Source organism: Fulmarus glacialis, unplaced genomic scaffold (assembly GCF_000690835.1).
Source record: "Fulmarus glacialis isolate BGI_N327 unplaced genomic scaffold, ASM69083v1 scaffold15853, whole genome shotgun sequence".
NCBI lineage: Eukaryota > Metazoa > Chordata > Aves > Procellariiformes > Procellariidae > Fulmarus > Fulmarus glacialis.
Genome location: NW_009205028.1, coordinates 60,355 through 74,369, shown reverse-complemented (window position 1 = coordinate 74,369; position 14,015 = coordinate 60,355). Strand labels below are relative to the sequence as shown.

At 42.7% G+C, this 14,015-nt stretch overlaps 1 protein-coding gene across 1 annotated transcript in view; it reads left to right on the top strand.

Moving 5' to 3' along the window:
* The first annotated feature begins 2,088 nt into the window (after positions 1–2,088).
* The window catches only part of NCAM1 (neural cell adhesion molecule 1), a 62,344-nt gene continuing 50,417 nt past the window's right edge, over positions 2,089–14,015 (top strand). Inside the window, exons 1-8 of the mRNA XM_009575237.1 lie at positions 2,089–2,143; positions 3,333–3,407; positions 4,908–5,126; positions 5,881–6,024; positions 6,779–6,916; positions 7,432–7,549; positions 8,812–8,981; positions 9,772–9,914. Coding sequence (XP_009573532.1) covers positions 2,089–2,143; positions 3,333–3,407; positions 4,908–5,126; positions 5,881–6,024; positions 6,779–6,916; positions 7,432–7,549; positions 8,812–8,981; positions 9,772–9,914 — 1,062 coding nt within the window. The remainder of the gene's footprint in view (positions 2,144–3,332; positions 3,408–4,907; positions 5,127–5,880; positions 6,025–6,778; positions 6,917–7,431; positions 7,550–8,811; positions 8,982–9,771; positions 9,915–14,015) is intronic.

Here is a 14,015-nt window from a genome sequence, read left to right as displayed (position 1 = left end):
CTTGATGGCCCAAGGCATCATGGGCCCACTGAGCTCTAAATAAATCACCCTTATGTTGCCAGTCCAGATCCACCTGAGCCACTTCAATCTTAGCAGCCTGGTCCACCTGTTGTTTGTTTTGGTGTTCTTCAGTGGCCTGAGTCTTGGGTACGTGAGCATCTACGTGACGTACTTTTACAGCCAGATTCTCTACCCGGGCAGCAATATCTTGCCACAACGCGGCGGCCCAGATGGGTTTACCTCTGTGCTGCCAGTTGTTCTGCTTCCATTGCTGCAACCACCCCCACAGGGCATTTGCCACCATCCATGAGTCAGTATAAAGTACTGGCCGTTTTTCTCGTTCAGCAATGTCCAAGGCCAGCTGGATGGCTTTCACCTCTGCAAACTGGCTCGATTCACCTTCTCCTTAGTCAACCTGGTGTCCCCTGGCTCCCCGGGACTCACCATGCTGGCCTTAGCGCGGACGCCCGCTCGGCATAGCGCACTGCAGCCCAGAACTCCTGGGCTCAAGCGATCCGGCAGGCTCAGCCTCCCAAGTAACTGGGACTACATGCAAATGTTAGCCAAACTAGAACACTTGCAGTACTTGCAAGCTCTGGTTTCAATTGAATCTTGACTGGGTTGTTTCTGTTTACTGCTGTATCCCAGTCTTTTGAGATGGAATACTGGCATTTATCAGTCTAGCCTGCTAAAATCTGGTGAGAGTAAAACTGGAAAAGTGGCATGGACCTTGCACTATTATTATCCTTTGCGGAGGTCCACTGGCTCAGATTAATTGCTTCCAGTTTACTTATGAAGAAAAATGCTGTGTCAGAATGGTTGTTGGCTAAATGTGCTCGAACACTTTATCAGAAAACCCTACTACTTATGTCCCTTTTTTTAATGATGGCAGGCAGTGCTCCTTCATTCTGTGTATAGCTGTATACTTAATGTCTAACCCCCACAGTCCATATGTCTGTTTCCCAAGTACTGTAAGGAATGTTGCCATTGGCACATACAAACAGGTTTTCATTTCTGAAGCAGTGCATGTTTCTTAAAAACCTAGGTGTGTTTGGCAGCTAAAACTAATGCCTTTGTGGTCTGGAGCTAAAATTAGCTGCCCTGGGAGAAGGATTTTCATGCACTACAGCATGAAAACACAGAGGGTGACAAACAAAGCATTTGCAGTAAAGTTGCTGAGAAGTGCTCTGGCTACATGGGGTAGAGGAATAGCTCAATTAAGATGATTGTTTTCTGCAAGCTAATGGCTGTTGTCAATGTTGGCCTTTCTTTTTTACCTTCTGAGTGAAGGTGAGAAAGCTTTTACGACAGCAATTATTGGAGCCTCTGAACTTTAACAAACATGTGACTGTTCACCCAGGAGCTCTAAATGTTCCTTAATAAATTGTTCTCATTTGGGTGAGACTAAGGATTCTTGGTTCTGTAAATTTAATTTCTAAACAGGAGCTATCACTCACATGTTGAAGACAAGATCATAAAAGACAGTTTAACTGATAATTTGAAAACACTGTAAAAAAGTCCCATTATTAAAAAGTGCCTGTCTTTTGCTGATGCCCCCAGCTTCCAGAGTGTTCATATTGGAAACTACTTCTGGAGCATTTGCATCACTGCATAGTGCTGCAGCTGCTGCCCAAAGACATTAGTTGAGTTTGTAATATTGTCTGTGCTCAAATCCAGTTCCACTGTAATGCAGAAGGATAAATGTTTTAGATAGTACTGCAAAGCAGAAATCTGGTCTGGAGGAACTCGGAGGTCTGGATTTGAGACATTTAAGATATCTTTGTAGTACCTTTGCACTCATTCCATACAGCAGAGACCTTCCCAGGAAGAGCAACCCAGAATATTATTCCAAATGTAAAATTCAAATGTTGGAAAGATATGTAGAAAAACAACAAAAATGAACCTATAGAAGTAGGCTATTTAGTCCTCGCTGCACTGAATCTAATAAACCTTTAGCCTTTTATTATATTTGGCACTTTGTATTTGCAGTTCTGTTTGGGATTGAATTACATTAAAGTATAGTATAGCTGAGAGAAATTAGATTACCCAGAAATAAAACAGGCTGAATGCAGGAGCTAGAAGGGCAACATGTACTTCATTGAAAAGTACAAGGAAGGTGAGAGAGTACCCTCAGACAAGACACGTGAGTTAAATAAAGATGTCCAAAGGGAGATTGAAAATGTCTGAGAATCATTTTAATTTCTTTCAGCAACAGTATCCTCAAATATTCTCTCTGGAATTATTATCTAACTTGGATTATTTTTAAATGATTCCTTTGAAGCTGTGCTGGATTCAGTTGAAGGGAGCACAGAAGGTACAATATCTTTCACTGACTCCAGGCTCTGTCAATTCCAGACAGGCATGTAATAGATGCTTCACTCAGGTCCATGGAACATCTGTTCCATTTCTACTGGCAAAACACCTTCAGTCACTTATTTAAAAATAAAACTAAATTAAATTAACAAAGAATCAAGAAAATAACAACTAAAAAATGCTAACATAAAAGCCAAAGCACTGATGATATTCCATGAGAAGACAGTGGAAGAGATCAAAGTATTGCTAATATTTTCATCTCTGCAGTAGGAGGGAATTAGGTGAAATGTACCTGGATGAACTTGGAAGCAAGTCTCAGCCAGTACTGTGAAGGCAGAAATCACAAACTGTCAATAGTCATTGTCAGTATATACCGGAGGAAATTTCCTTCCTAATCCAGGTATGTTCTGTCTGCCATAAACATCTCCGATTTGCTGGCTGTTTGGACTAGGTTTCTGACTGGAAGGTCAGAGTAGGAGATCAAGGAAGATTAAGGACCCGGAGTATGCCAGTGACTCCCACTCTGCATTTGTGATGGTTGGTAACTGGGGCTTGTATGAATATGGTATCATATAGAGCAACAAGAAGTCTCCAAAGCAAAGATAACTTGTATTTGCTGCCAGGATAGGCCTTTGAACCAGTTCCAGTTTGATTTCAGAGGAGTCCTTACAGGCTGCTTGATGTTCTGGTGTGCACACCAAGCGTGCTCCCTGGTATGGCAGTGTGGTAGAGATTTGAACTTAAATCAGCCCTTTCTGTATCATTCCATGTGGTTTTATAAAGGGCTGCAAGCAACTCTGAATGTTAGCAACTTCTTTTGGGTCCTCAGGGGTCCATGGCACAGTACATTCAGATAAACACTGATAAAGAGCAACACTTACGAAGCTAAGAATGCTCCACCCTATGCTCTTCCATTAGATGAGTAAAGGAGCCATGGGGATTGGAAGGCTGGCAAAGCTTTTTTGCTGAAGACCCCTCCTATTGTCTAACCATCTTCTGCGTGCTCATTTCTTTTCCAGCCTCTCTACAAGTGGACATTGTTCCAAGCCAGGGGGAGATCAGCGTTGGAGAATCTAAGTTCTTCTTATGTCAAGGTGAGTGATGGCTTATGGCATCAGTTGTCTTCATGCTGGGAAGGTTAATCAATGTATTAACTCTGGGATAAAAGCTCCAGTGCCAGCTCTAGCTGCAAGATCTCTTGCTCTTTCTTTCTCATATGCCCTTATGGTTTATAAGACTGAGTAGCAAAGGCAACATATGCTGTTTACTGGAAACAGTAAATGCATTCTCCCTTGAGAGCTGGCAACAGAAAGCAGCTCCAGCAAACAGATTTTAAAATGAACAAACAGGTACCGAAGTGTTGTCTCCAAGCTGGAGCAATAGCCACAACAATAGCACCTTGCATCATTCCACAGCTCTTTGATCTTTTGACTTTAGAATTAAGCCTCTTGTTTTTCCAAATTATTTCTCTAATCAACTGCTAACAGCAGTAATGGGAATGCTAGGTGACTTAAGAGTTGTTACATCTGCAAATAAGGATTTTAATGCTGCTGAAAACCTGCATTTCTTGTGACACAATTTACTGTTCATTCAGGCCACCAACTGCCCCAGGCTGTTCTCCTGCACAATGTGGTGCAGTGCTGACACAATCCATGTGCCCCAAAGCGGGTCCTACAATTTTATGGCATTTTCCAAATTAGCATCCATGTGTCCTCTTCAGAGGTTCTCCTGAAAGCAGCTGACCTGGTTTCTAATGGGAGGAATTAGTATGTTGGAGCACTGACATGATAGCATCCTGAAGCATGACACAGAGCAAATAGATGCTATAGTGAGTTCTGGGAGCAAAATGCCATCAGAGGACCACAATTCCTCAGGAGCATACTGACTGGGACAAGTAATGAGGTCATCTGATCCAGGAGTGCTTAACTGCAGAGTAATTTTTTAATGGCTATGCTTTAAAAATGAAAGTATACTGTGAGCAAGTGCTGTTGTGATGATATTTGCATTCAGAAAACTGTGGGATCAATTAAAGCCGCTTCAGTAACAGGAGTTTGTCCCAAACAACAAACACACTCTGAGGAGTGCAGAGATATGAGCTGCAAGAAAGAGACAGCCTGGAACCACTTAATAACAATTCTGATTTACACTGGATACAGCAGGAGGTTTAAGCTGATCAATGCCAGAACTGCTGCTACAGCAATGTCACCATTTTGGTATGCAAAGTAGCCTAGCCTGCAAGTACGGGTATTTATTGAAAACACGATGGAGCAGAAGCAGGAAGAGATTTTTATTTCTCGGGCTGATCTGCGTAGTGGAGGCACTGGGACATGGGATCCCCAGATGAATGGAAGGCCATTCTGGGCTAAAATTAGTGTACCCCTTTAGATTATACAACCAACCTAATATCATTTTTGCAGGACAGCAGCTGACCATTCATAGTGCTGTGAGAGAGAATTTTCTTTGCTTGCTTCTCATGTACCAGAAGCCCTTCCCCTGGGTCAGCCTTTCACATAGTGCTACTGGTTGTATTTTCCTCTGTGCAGATTTGTTGGGAACTCATTTCAATTTGCTCTGTTTTCTTTTATTGTCCCTAGTGGCAGGGGAGGCCAAACACAAAGACATTTTCTGGTTTTCCCCTAATGGTGAGAAGCTGACACCGAACCAACAGCGCATCTCAGTGGTGCGAAATGATGACTTCTCCTCCACCCTCACCATCTACAACGCCAACATAGATGATGCTGGCATCTATAAATGTGTTGTCAGTAGCGTGGAGGAGGGAGACTCCGAGGCCACCGTCAATGTGAAAATTTTCCGTAAGAGAGCGGCTCCGAGGCTATTTTCTGGTCTACCTTGCACATGTATGAGGCAAGATTAGGGAGGCAAACATTTTACCATCCTAGAAAAGGCTATTTTTAAAGGGGAAGAAGGAGGGTGAAAAGAAAGGGGATGTTAAGAAGATGCAGCCTTCTCCTTTCTTGGTTTTGAGGGGAAAGTGGGAACTAGGACCTTGGCCTGTCAGGGCATTACCAGCATGTCTACTGTTTAAATTCTTCTGAAAGACGGGAGAACAAGAGGTAGAAGGAGAACATTCTAGCGCATCATAAATGTCTGGGAGGAGTAAGCAGAGAGAGCAGCTTTTGTGGATGACAGAAATGCTATGAGATAAGATTAGTCTTCAGTAAAGAGGATCACACATTCAGAAGGATTCTAATAAGCCATCAGCATGTTGTCCCGTAGAGCCGTGATAGCAGCTCCTTCCCTTCCTGCCAGGAAGGTGAGCAGTTCCAAGTTCACATTTTCTCTTTGCAGTGTGGACAAATCGGTGAGCTAGGTAGAGCATTGATTTGGCCCACTGATATGCCTGGGAGGCAGGGCTGGAAAATGGGGTTCCTGTGTTGCAGTGCAGTGTACTGAGTCAGGCACACCTTTATTCTCCCCTTGGGAACATGAGGATTTCTAGAGAACATGTCCTCTGGGGTTTCTTTGCTTTCCTCAGGCTTGAGTCAGGAGCACAGCTGGACGTGTGCTGAGAAAGCTGCAGTGACTTTCTCCTTCCATTGTTTTCAGAAAAGCTGATGTTCAAGAATGCTCCCACTCCTCAGGAATTCAAGGAAGGGGATGATGCTGTGGTTGTGTGTGATGTGGTCAGCTCACTGCCTCCTACCATCATCTGGAAGCACAAAGGCAGGGATGTTATCCTAAAAAAAGATGGTAAGGCACAAGAGGTGTCTTGGTGCTTGTCTATTCAGGGGTCAAATGTCCATCTCCCATCAGGGCTCAAATCAGGCTCATAGAAGGGGTTCAGGAGAACAAAATGGTGGTGGTCACAAGGGAGGAGAGAAGCAATTTGTATTTAACACTAGGTCTTAGGATGTGAATTTAGTTATTCAAGGTGCTGTGGTTTGGCAATGGCAGGACAATAATGTTCCCACAGAAATGGCCATCAGGCTTTGACACTGGAATAGGCCAAGGAATGCTAGAAAAAAATTTTCAGATAAAAGAAATGCCATCAGACAGAAACGCTGCATGTTGTGAAACTCTCCAGTCTTCCTAAGGAAAAGGGGCTAAAAGCTTCTTGCAAGAACCTTTCCCTTTCTTTCAAAATGCTGCAGACTGTCATGCCCAGAGGGGCATTTTACTGGCAGAGGGGACAGTTTCAAATTGCTTGTTGTCTGATACTAATTAAATGTAAATGTGTTTGTGTGTGTATATTTATCTGTTTATCTCTCTGTGTGTACTTATGGTATAAAGCACCAGAGCAGTTTGCCTGCTATCCACATCTGGTTTCTTTCTTGGCAATGTCAGATCCAGTTACAGCAGCATCTCCATTAAATGATGGGAAGGGTAATTTTATTACACTAAGCCTTGTCTCAACCCAGAAGGGGCAAGGAGAGGAGAAGAACCTGTTACCTGCAGTAAGCTTTCCTGAGGATTCTTGGATGAACCTTCCTTTTGTCTTTTCTAGTTCGATTTATAGTCCTGTCCAACAACTACCTGCAGATCCGGGGAATCAAGAAAACAGATGAAGGAACATACCGCTGTGAGGGCCGGATCTTGGCTCGTGGGGAGATCGACTTCAAAGATATTCAGGTCATCGTAAATGGTGAGCAGCTTAGAGTAAGGCTAGTACAGAGGCAGGGTATGTAGCACCTGCACTCCAGGCTGCTGATGGAAATGTTACTTTAGATTCACACTCATGATTTACCATCAGCTTACTAATCTTTCTCTGTTGTGTCAAATAAAAAGGTCCGTGAAATTAGCTGAGTGTTTGCCAGATGTTTACAGGAAATTATCATGTCAAGAGAAACCTTAAGTGTCTCGTGACTTAGAGTGAGGTATTGATCTTGTTGGGAGTCGCAAGTGGTTTTGTCCACAATACTGATTTTCAGTGCGTCTCCCCACTCCCTGCCCTTTCTTCCCTGCCCTTCTTCCAAAGCTGATTGCTTTGGAGAGCTCATGCATCAAACCCATTGATTGAAACGGGCAGGTGATGGCATAAGAGTTTGAATTACTAGTGTCATGTGTGTATTGCAGAGATTTACAGCGAGCCTTCCAGGGCTCACTCTTGCTCACATCTTCTGTCCTTTCTAACTTGAATGTGGATTCCTTCTCTTCTAGTACCTCCTTCTGTGCGTGCCAGGCAGAGCACTATGAATGCCACTGCCAACCTCAGCCAGTCTGTCACCTTAGCATGTGATGCTGATGGCTTTCCTGAGCCAACCATGACGTGGACAAAGTAAGATGCTGTGTGCAATGTGTCCTGATTGTATGTGAGCATGGATGTTTTCACCAAGGCCTGGAAAACCAGGCTGGAGGGAAAGCAACATTTTAACTGGAATAAGATTAATTCATTTTTCTCACAAGAGAAAGAATGGCCTCGTAATGGAATTGTAGTTAGCTTCTGCAATTGCAGTTGTGGGTTAACCCCGGTAGGCAGCTCAGCAGCACACAGCCACTCGCTACATGCCCTGAGTGCGATAGGGAAGAGACTCAGAAGGGTAAAATCCAAAAACTCGTTGGTTGAGATAAAGACAGTTTAATAGATAAAGCAAAAGCTGTGCATGCAAGCAAAGCAAAGTAAGGAATTCATTCACTACTTCCTGTTGGCAGACAGGTGTTTAGCCAGATCAGCTGTTGCAGCTGTATCCCCTCCCAACTTCTTGTTCACCCCTGGCCTACTCTCTGGCAGGGCAGCGTGAGAAACAGAAAACCCTTTGACATTGTGTGTATGCTGTTCAGCAATATCTAAAACATCATTGTGTTATCAACACTGTTTTGGTCACAAACCCAAAACATAGCACCATATGAGCTACTACAAAGAAAATTAACTCTATCCCAGCCAAAACCAGTACAGCTTCCTAGAAAAACAAGAATAACAGTAAAAATAGCAATTTTTCACTGACCTAGTGCATCCTTTGTCAAGCTGCAAATAGAGATGAAGCTTCATGCTGACCAGATCTGTCCCATGGGTCAGTTTATTATCACCTGTTGCACTGATGGGGAAACTTAGGCAAAAGTGAATGCTGTAACTTGCATTTGTCATGCCAGGAGGTCCACATCTAAAGTCTTTCTCTTCATTTCATCAGGTCTAAATTTTACTATCAGGCAGTGATACAGACTTCAGGTATACTGTTCTCGAAATTGTTCAGCCTTTGGTGAAGGTTATGAGGACAAGTTGTAATGCTGAAAAAGCTGATGACAACTTGGAATACTGCCTTGTTATGCAAGGACAGAAGCCTCCTTCAGTGGTGTTTATAGCTCTTGCGTATAGGCTATGATGTATGTCAGGAGGTGCCAAGAGCCCTAAGGCAGGAGGGATTAAGAATAGATCAAAACGTAAGCTTTGTAGCCCATAGGGAAAGGAAAAGGTGGTGGTCCCTCTCAACCTGAGGATTTTCAGTGTAGTAACGTAGTTCTAGCATTAACAAGAAGCCTAAAACAAATAGCCTTTGATTGTTTCTCCTCCCCAACACAGCCAATGTGCTTTGTGCCCTGCAGGGATGGAGAGCCAATAGAACAGGCCGATGATGAAGAGAAATACAGTTTTAACTATGATGGTTCTGAGCTCATCATCAAGAAGGTGGATAAGAGTGACGAAGCAGAATACATCTGCATCGCTGAGAACAAGGCTGGCGAGCAGGATGCCACCATTCATCTCAAAGTCTTTGGTAAACCGTCCCCCTTTTCCAATCCAGTTGGCTCTTGAAAGCTCACTTGTGCAAGCTGGAAGTAACCTACTTATCCTATCCCAGTTAATGCCTGATGTGGCTTATCCAGAGCTGCTTCTTTCCCAAATAATGCTATGCACCTCTGCCATCACACTAGATAAAACAGATTCTGTGTAATTGTCTGAAACAGATGCCAACTCCATTCTGCTTCCTCTCTGATAAAAGAAATTCAGTCCTGTGCAGGGGATGGTGTGAGATTCACATGATGCTTGGAATATCTCCAGGCCCAGAGGGCTGAATCTTAATGCAACCAAAGCTGCTTAAGAAGGGCTTTAGCACTTTACTGGGACTTGTTATAACCTGAACAGGGAGGTGAACTCCACCCCACCACTGTGTGAATGACCTCAAGCTTGCAGGAATGAATCAGCAGCTTTACTACGTTGCATGAATCTCGGAGTGTTAAGGAATATAATTCTCCCTTTCCCATCCCTCTGCAGCCACTTGACAAAGCTGCTTATCAAAAGACTAATTTGGGGCAGAGAAGGTAGACAGCGAGGTGGAAGACTTAGCTGATAATCTCGGGGACTGATCATGTGTAGAAAAGGTCTTCTAGTTCTGCAAGGAGGTACCCTCTTCTCGAATGTCACTCTGCTCCCTTCCCCATATGGCAGTAAACTTGTGCCAATTCAAAAGTCTTTTTTCCCCCAGTGTTGCTTGTTTCAAACATTGCTGTTGACAGGCAAGCTTCATTCTGAGCACCAGCTGAATGAAGGTTGCTTTTTCTTTTCAGCAAAACCCAAAATCACCTATGTGGAGAATAAAACAGCCATGGAGCTGGAGGATCAGATTACACTGACCTGTGAGGCATCTGGGGACCCAATCCCTTCCATCACTTGGAGGACTTCCACCCGGAACATCAGCGATGAAGAGAAGGTATAACCCTTCCCAAAACCATGGTCTTATTTGCTGGGATCAGTGCAGCTTGTATCTGCCTGCATCTGCTGATCCAGAATGCATGATAGTCGCATGCAGATGCACATGGAAATCATGGTGATTCCCCTCTCTGTAGTGAGAACATGTGCGGTCCTGCACAGACTATCTGCTAAAGGGTCAACTCCACAGCTGAAGTAATGCCATAGGTGTCCTTTTGTACAACGAGCGGTCTCAATTTAATTCTTGCTGGTATCCCTCTGAGTTGAATTAACTTGAAAAGCATTAGGCCCTGGACCCTTTTCAGAGGAGTTTCCAAAGTGACCTACAGTTGCAGGAAGCTTGTGAAAGGGTTTTTCCCTTTTGTTTCCGAGCTGAGAAGTGGGAATGAGCACCCTGATTCCAGTGTTGTGCATGCTGTCATCATGATGATGATATGATCTGGGAGGGTGGCGGGTGGAGAGGTGTGGGGTATTATCTCTCAAAGATGTAGTGGGCCAAAATGAACCTGTTAATTCCTTCTTGCCCTTCTGTATTGTATTCTAATACTGCATGTACCTGAAGCACAAAAACCTGGCTGCCTTTGTGTTCACCTGTTTTGTTGATAATGTCAATACCATTTTGTTCTTAAAAGGCAAAAATAATTAGCAGTTTTTCTTTTAAAAAAGAGTGCTGTTTTTTTTTTTTATTGGCCACAATTCCCCTGAACTAGACAAGATCAGGATGTGCTGTATTACTGTAGATACTTGATAATAGTTGCATAAGGTGATCAGGAGGCATAGTTTAGAGCCACAGAAAGCCTAGACAAAAGTTGGAGTGAGTTGTTGTTGTTTATTAATAATCTTCTAATAACAGAATGCTTCAAGGCTCAGCTAACTTGGGCGTACCAGGGGTTCTGACTCAATATGAAGGTAGCAGTTGATAAACTATGAAAGTCTCAAAACAACACAGGTATCCCTTGTCAGTCATCCACACAGCTGCCATTCAGCACTAGAGCTTCCTAAATGAGCTTTTTTTAATTGCCTCCATGATGTCAGCTCTTTACCATGTTGTTAATGTGTAACTTATTAATCAGGGTGCCAAAGTTTTCCAGCCTTAATTCTTTCTTAACATCTTCTGGATTCGTGGACTAGTGTAAATCCCTGCAATGTTTAGAGAGAGATTTCCATTGCCTTCAAAAGCTATTGGCTTGGGCTCTCACTACAGCATGACTGGGGGACCTGTTTTGATAGGGTAAGGTTATTCATGGTCTTGTCTCTGTCTAGGAGAGCGGTGGGAGGAGCTAAGTGCTCTAGTGCTTCCAGCACTAGAGTTTGGATCACAGCCACAGAAAAGAGCTTTGACAGGGAGAAGAATATAAAAACTGAAATAACACTAAATCAGGTAGAAGTTGGTAGGAGAGCCTGTTTGCAGAGAGTCCCATCTGTGCAGCCCAGTTAAACTAACAAGATCTCAGTGGCAAAACTGCTAACCATTTTTGAGACTCTCATATATCCTGTTTGATGCTGTTAAGTTGATGGTCAATATTAAGGCAAATGTTAATACTCTGATAGTTTCTTATATAGATGGGGGGGAATCAAAGGTTTGAGGTACTACCATGTCTCACATGTACTGGTTCAAACTTTCAGGGCAAAGATTTCTTTTTATCATACACCATGCACTTTCTAGGCAGGATTTTTTGTGTGTGTGTTTTGTTTTATTTTGTTTTTTACTTTTTCCCCACTCTCTATCTTGTGCTGTAAGTTTAGGTGAATGGTACAGATGTCCAGAAAATCCTCAAGTCAAAATAGCTCTGATAAACATTCTATTACATGTACAACCAAATGTATATATTCAGTTTACTATCCACTTACTGTCTCTGGGATAGCACAGGGAATAGATGGTCTTTGATGTGGGACAAACAATACTATTTTTAAAATTATCAGCCCTACTTCTGAATATGCTTTAGATACTTGGATGCATCTGTCTTGCTACATGTTGTTTACTTTTGTAATCATACTTCAGTCCAGATTTTTATTTTAAAGGTCTAGAGGTGCCTTAACTCCCACGAACACTTGGTACTTCAGAAAAACCTACTCAAACCCCCAAACAAACAAAAAAACCAACCATCTCTGGCTTAGAGGTTTTTCCCCCCCTCAGTCTTTGTCCAAGAACAGAGACAGTCTGCGGTGTGGATAAGGGGCAGGAGGTGCTATAGCCCAGACACCTAGGTTGACAGTGTCCCAACCATTTCAACATTCCCATGCTTCCCTGAGAGACCTGTTGATATCCTAGCATGCATAGAAAAAGAGTCTCCTCTCTATGGCTATTCCATACATAATGTGGCACCCCTCGGACAAACAATCTTTTGCTTTGAGGATGGTCTGCAAAGGTAAGTGGTTGTGGCTGTGCTCTAGCAAAATCAGATGATTGGCAACTGTATACCAACACAGACGAGCAGACCAAACTTCTAGATACTGGCATGGTGGAAGCTTCGTGGCAGCTGGCATTCCTCTGCCCTGCAGAGAGTGCAAGTAAAATTAAAAAAAAAAAAAACAACAAAACCAAACCAAAACACCCCCCACCCCCCCCCCCAAAAAAAAAAAAAACCCACACCACAAAACCCCCCCTTGCTTATATGTGATTTACTTTGATTGTGAATGTAGGAACATGCTACTTAAGAGAAACTTTTGCCCTGTCAGTCTGAGATTCCTATCTATCGCTACTGCAGAACTAACAGGCCTGGAAAATCATCAACATGATGATTTGAAGTGGTTTGGCTTTATCTTTCCTCGAGTATTTATTGCTGTGCCGTTGTAGGGAGGAGGAATTCTTTCTCTTTGAATGATACCAGATGTAAAGCTGATCAAGCCAGTATGCCATATTCCTCATCACCTTTAGTATATTTCATGCCTTTTTAAGAGACATGTTTCTTCTATTGCTCTAGCAGAATACTAACTGTGATTCAGTAAATATAGTTTTGATCTGTTGTATATTGGTGTATACAAGTTTTACAATTTTAGTGCAGACATGAGTGTGTTTCCTGTCAGATTTTTGGATGAGACAATCGCTAACTACTCTTACACACACTTCCATGAAACAGTTGTGGAGACAGTCCTAAGTTTCTTGCCCAGCAGTATAGCTCAGTGTGTGAGGGAATGGAAAGGGTAACAGGTGAGGCTTTTATGCAGGCCTTTTAACATCTTGCCAGAGCTGGCCATAGGTACATTTGGTGGTGTAGGATCTCACTCAGTACTGCTGTCTGGCCTCCCATGCTAGCTATCAAGACCTGCATCACATTATCATTTTCTCTATGGCAAGTCAAAAATAAAATGAACATTTTCTCACCAGAATGAAGGAAACAAAGAACAGAGGAAGAGATCAGCTCTGGTATTCTTCCTCCTTTATCCTAATTATAGTTTAACCTGCATAGTGTTATTGGGCCTTTTCCACCAAGGCTGTCCCACAGGGTTCCCTGTTCCTAAAGTAAGAAAATGCAAAAGTCTGACTTCTGAATGGATCAGAGTTTGAGAGGCCCCTTTAGGAGGTGACTGCTTGTCTGAATAACAGAAGTCTTTTTGCTCACCCCTCTGACAGGTGAATTATATCGGTGTGTTGTGCTACCCTGAGAACAGTCCAGTGCATCCTTCCACTTACTTTCTGGGTTACTGTTACTGACCAGTAGCCTCTATCAACTCTATGTTGTTGGTAGCTAAAGCAAATAGATAAGTTGTTAAAAATTTAGAAATCTTTAGATGAAAACAACTTGATTGAATTCCAGCAAGGTAAGGAGTGCCCCTTTGCTAGGACATAAGCATTGGGTTGCCAGTGTTGCAGCAGCATGCTAGGGCACAATAACCAGTAGATGAGAGGAACTCATTCCCTTGCACAGCTCACACTAGGTCAAATTTAGTAGTGAAGTAATTAAAAAATAAAAATATAAAAAACTGAGTGAAATAGAGAAGAGCCAAATACTCTGCTTTTGCAAATGAGCATTGTTGCAATACCTTCAGCAAAGTGCTTCTAGATGTGATGCAGCAGATATAACATTTCAAAATTTAACTTAATTTTAATTTCATGATTTTTTTTTTTTCTTTTAAGTGGACAATATGCCTTGAATACAAT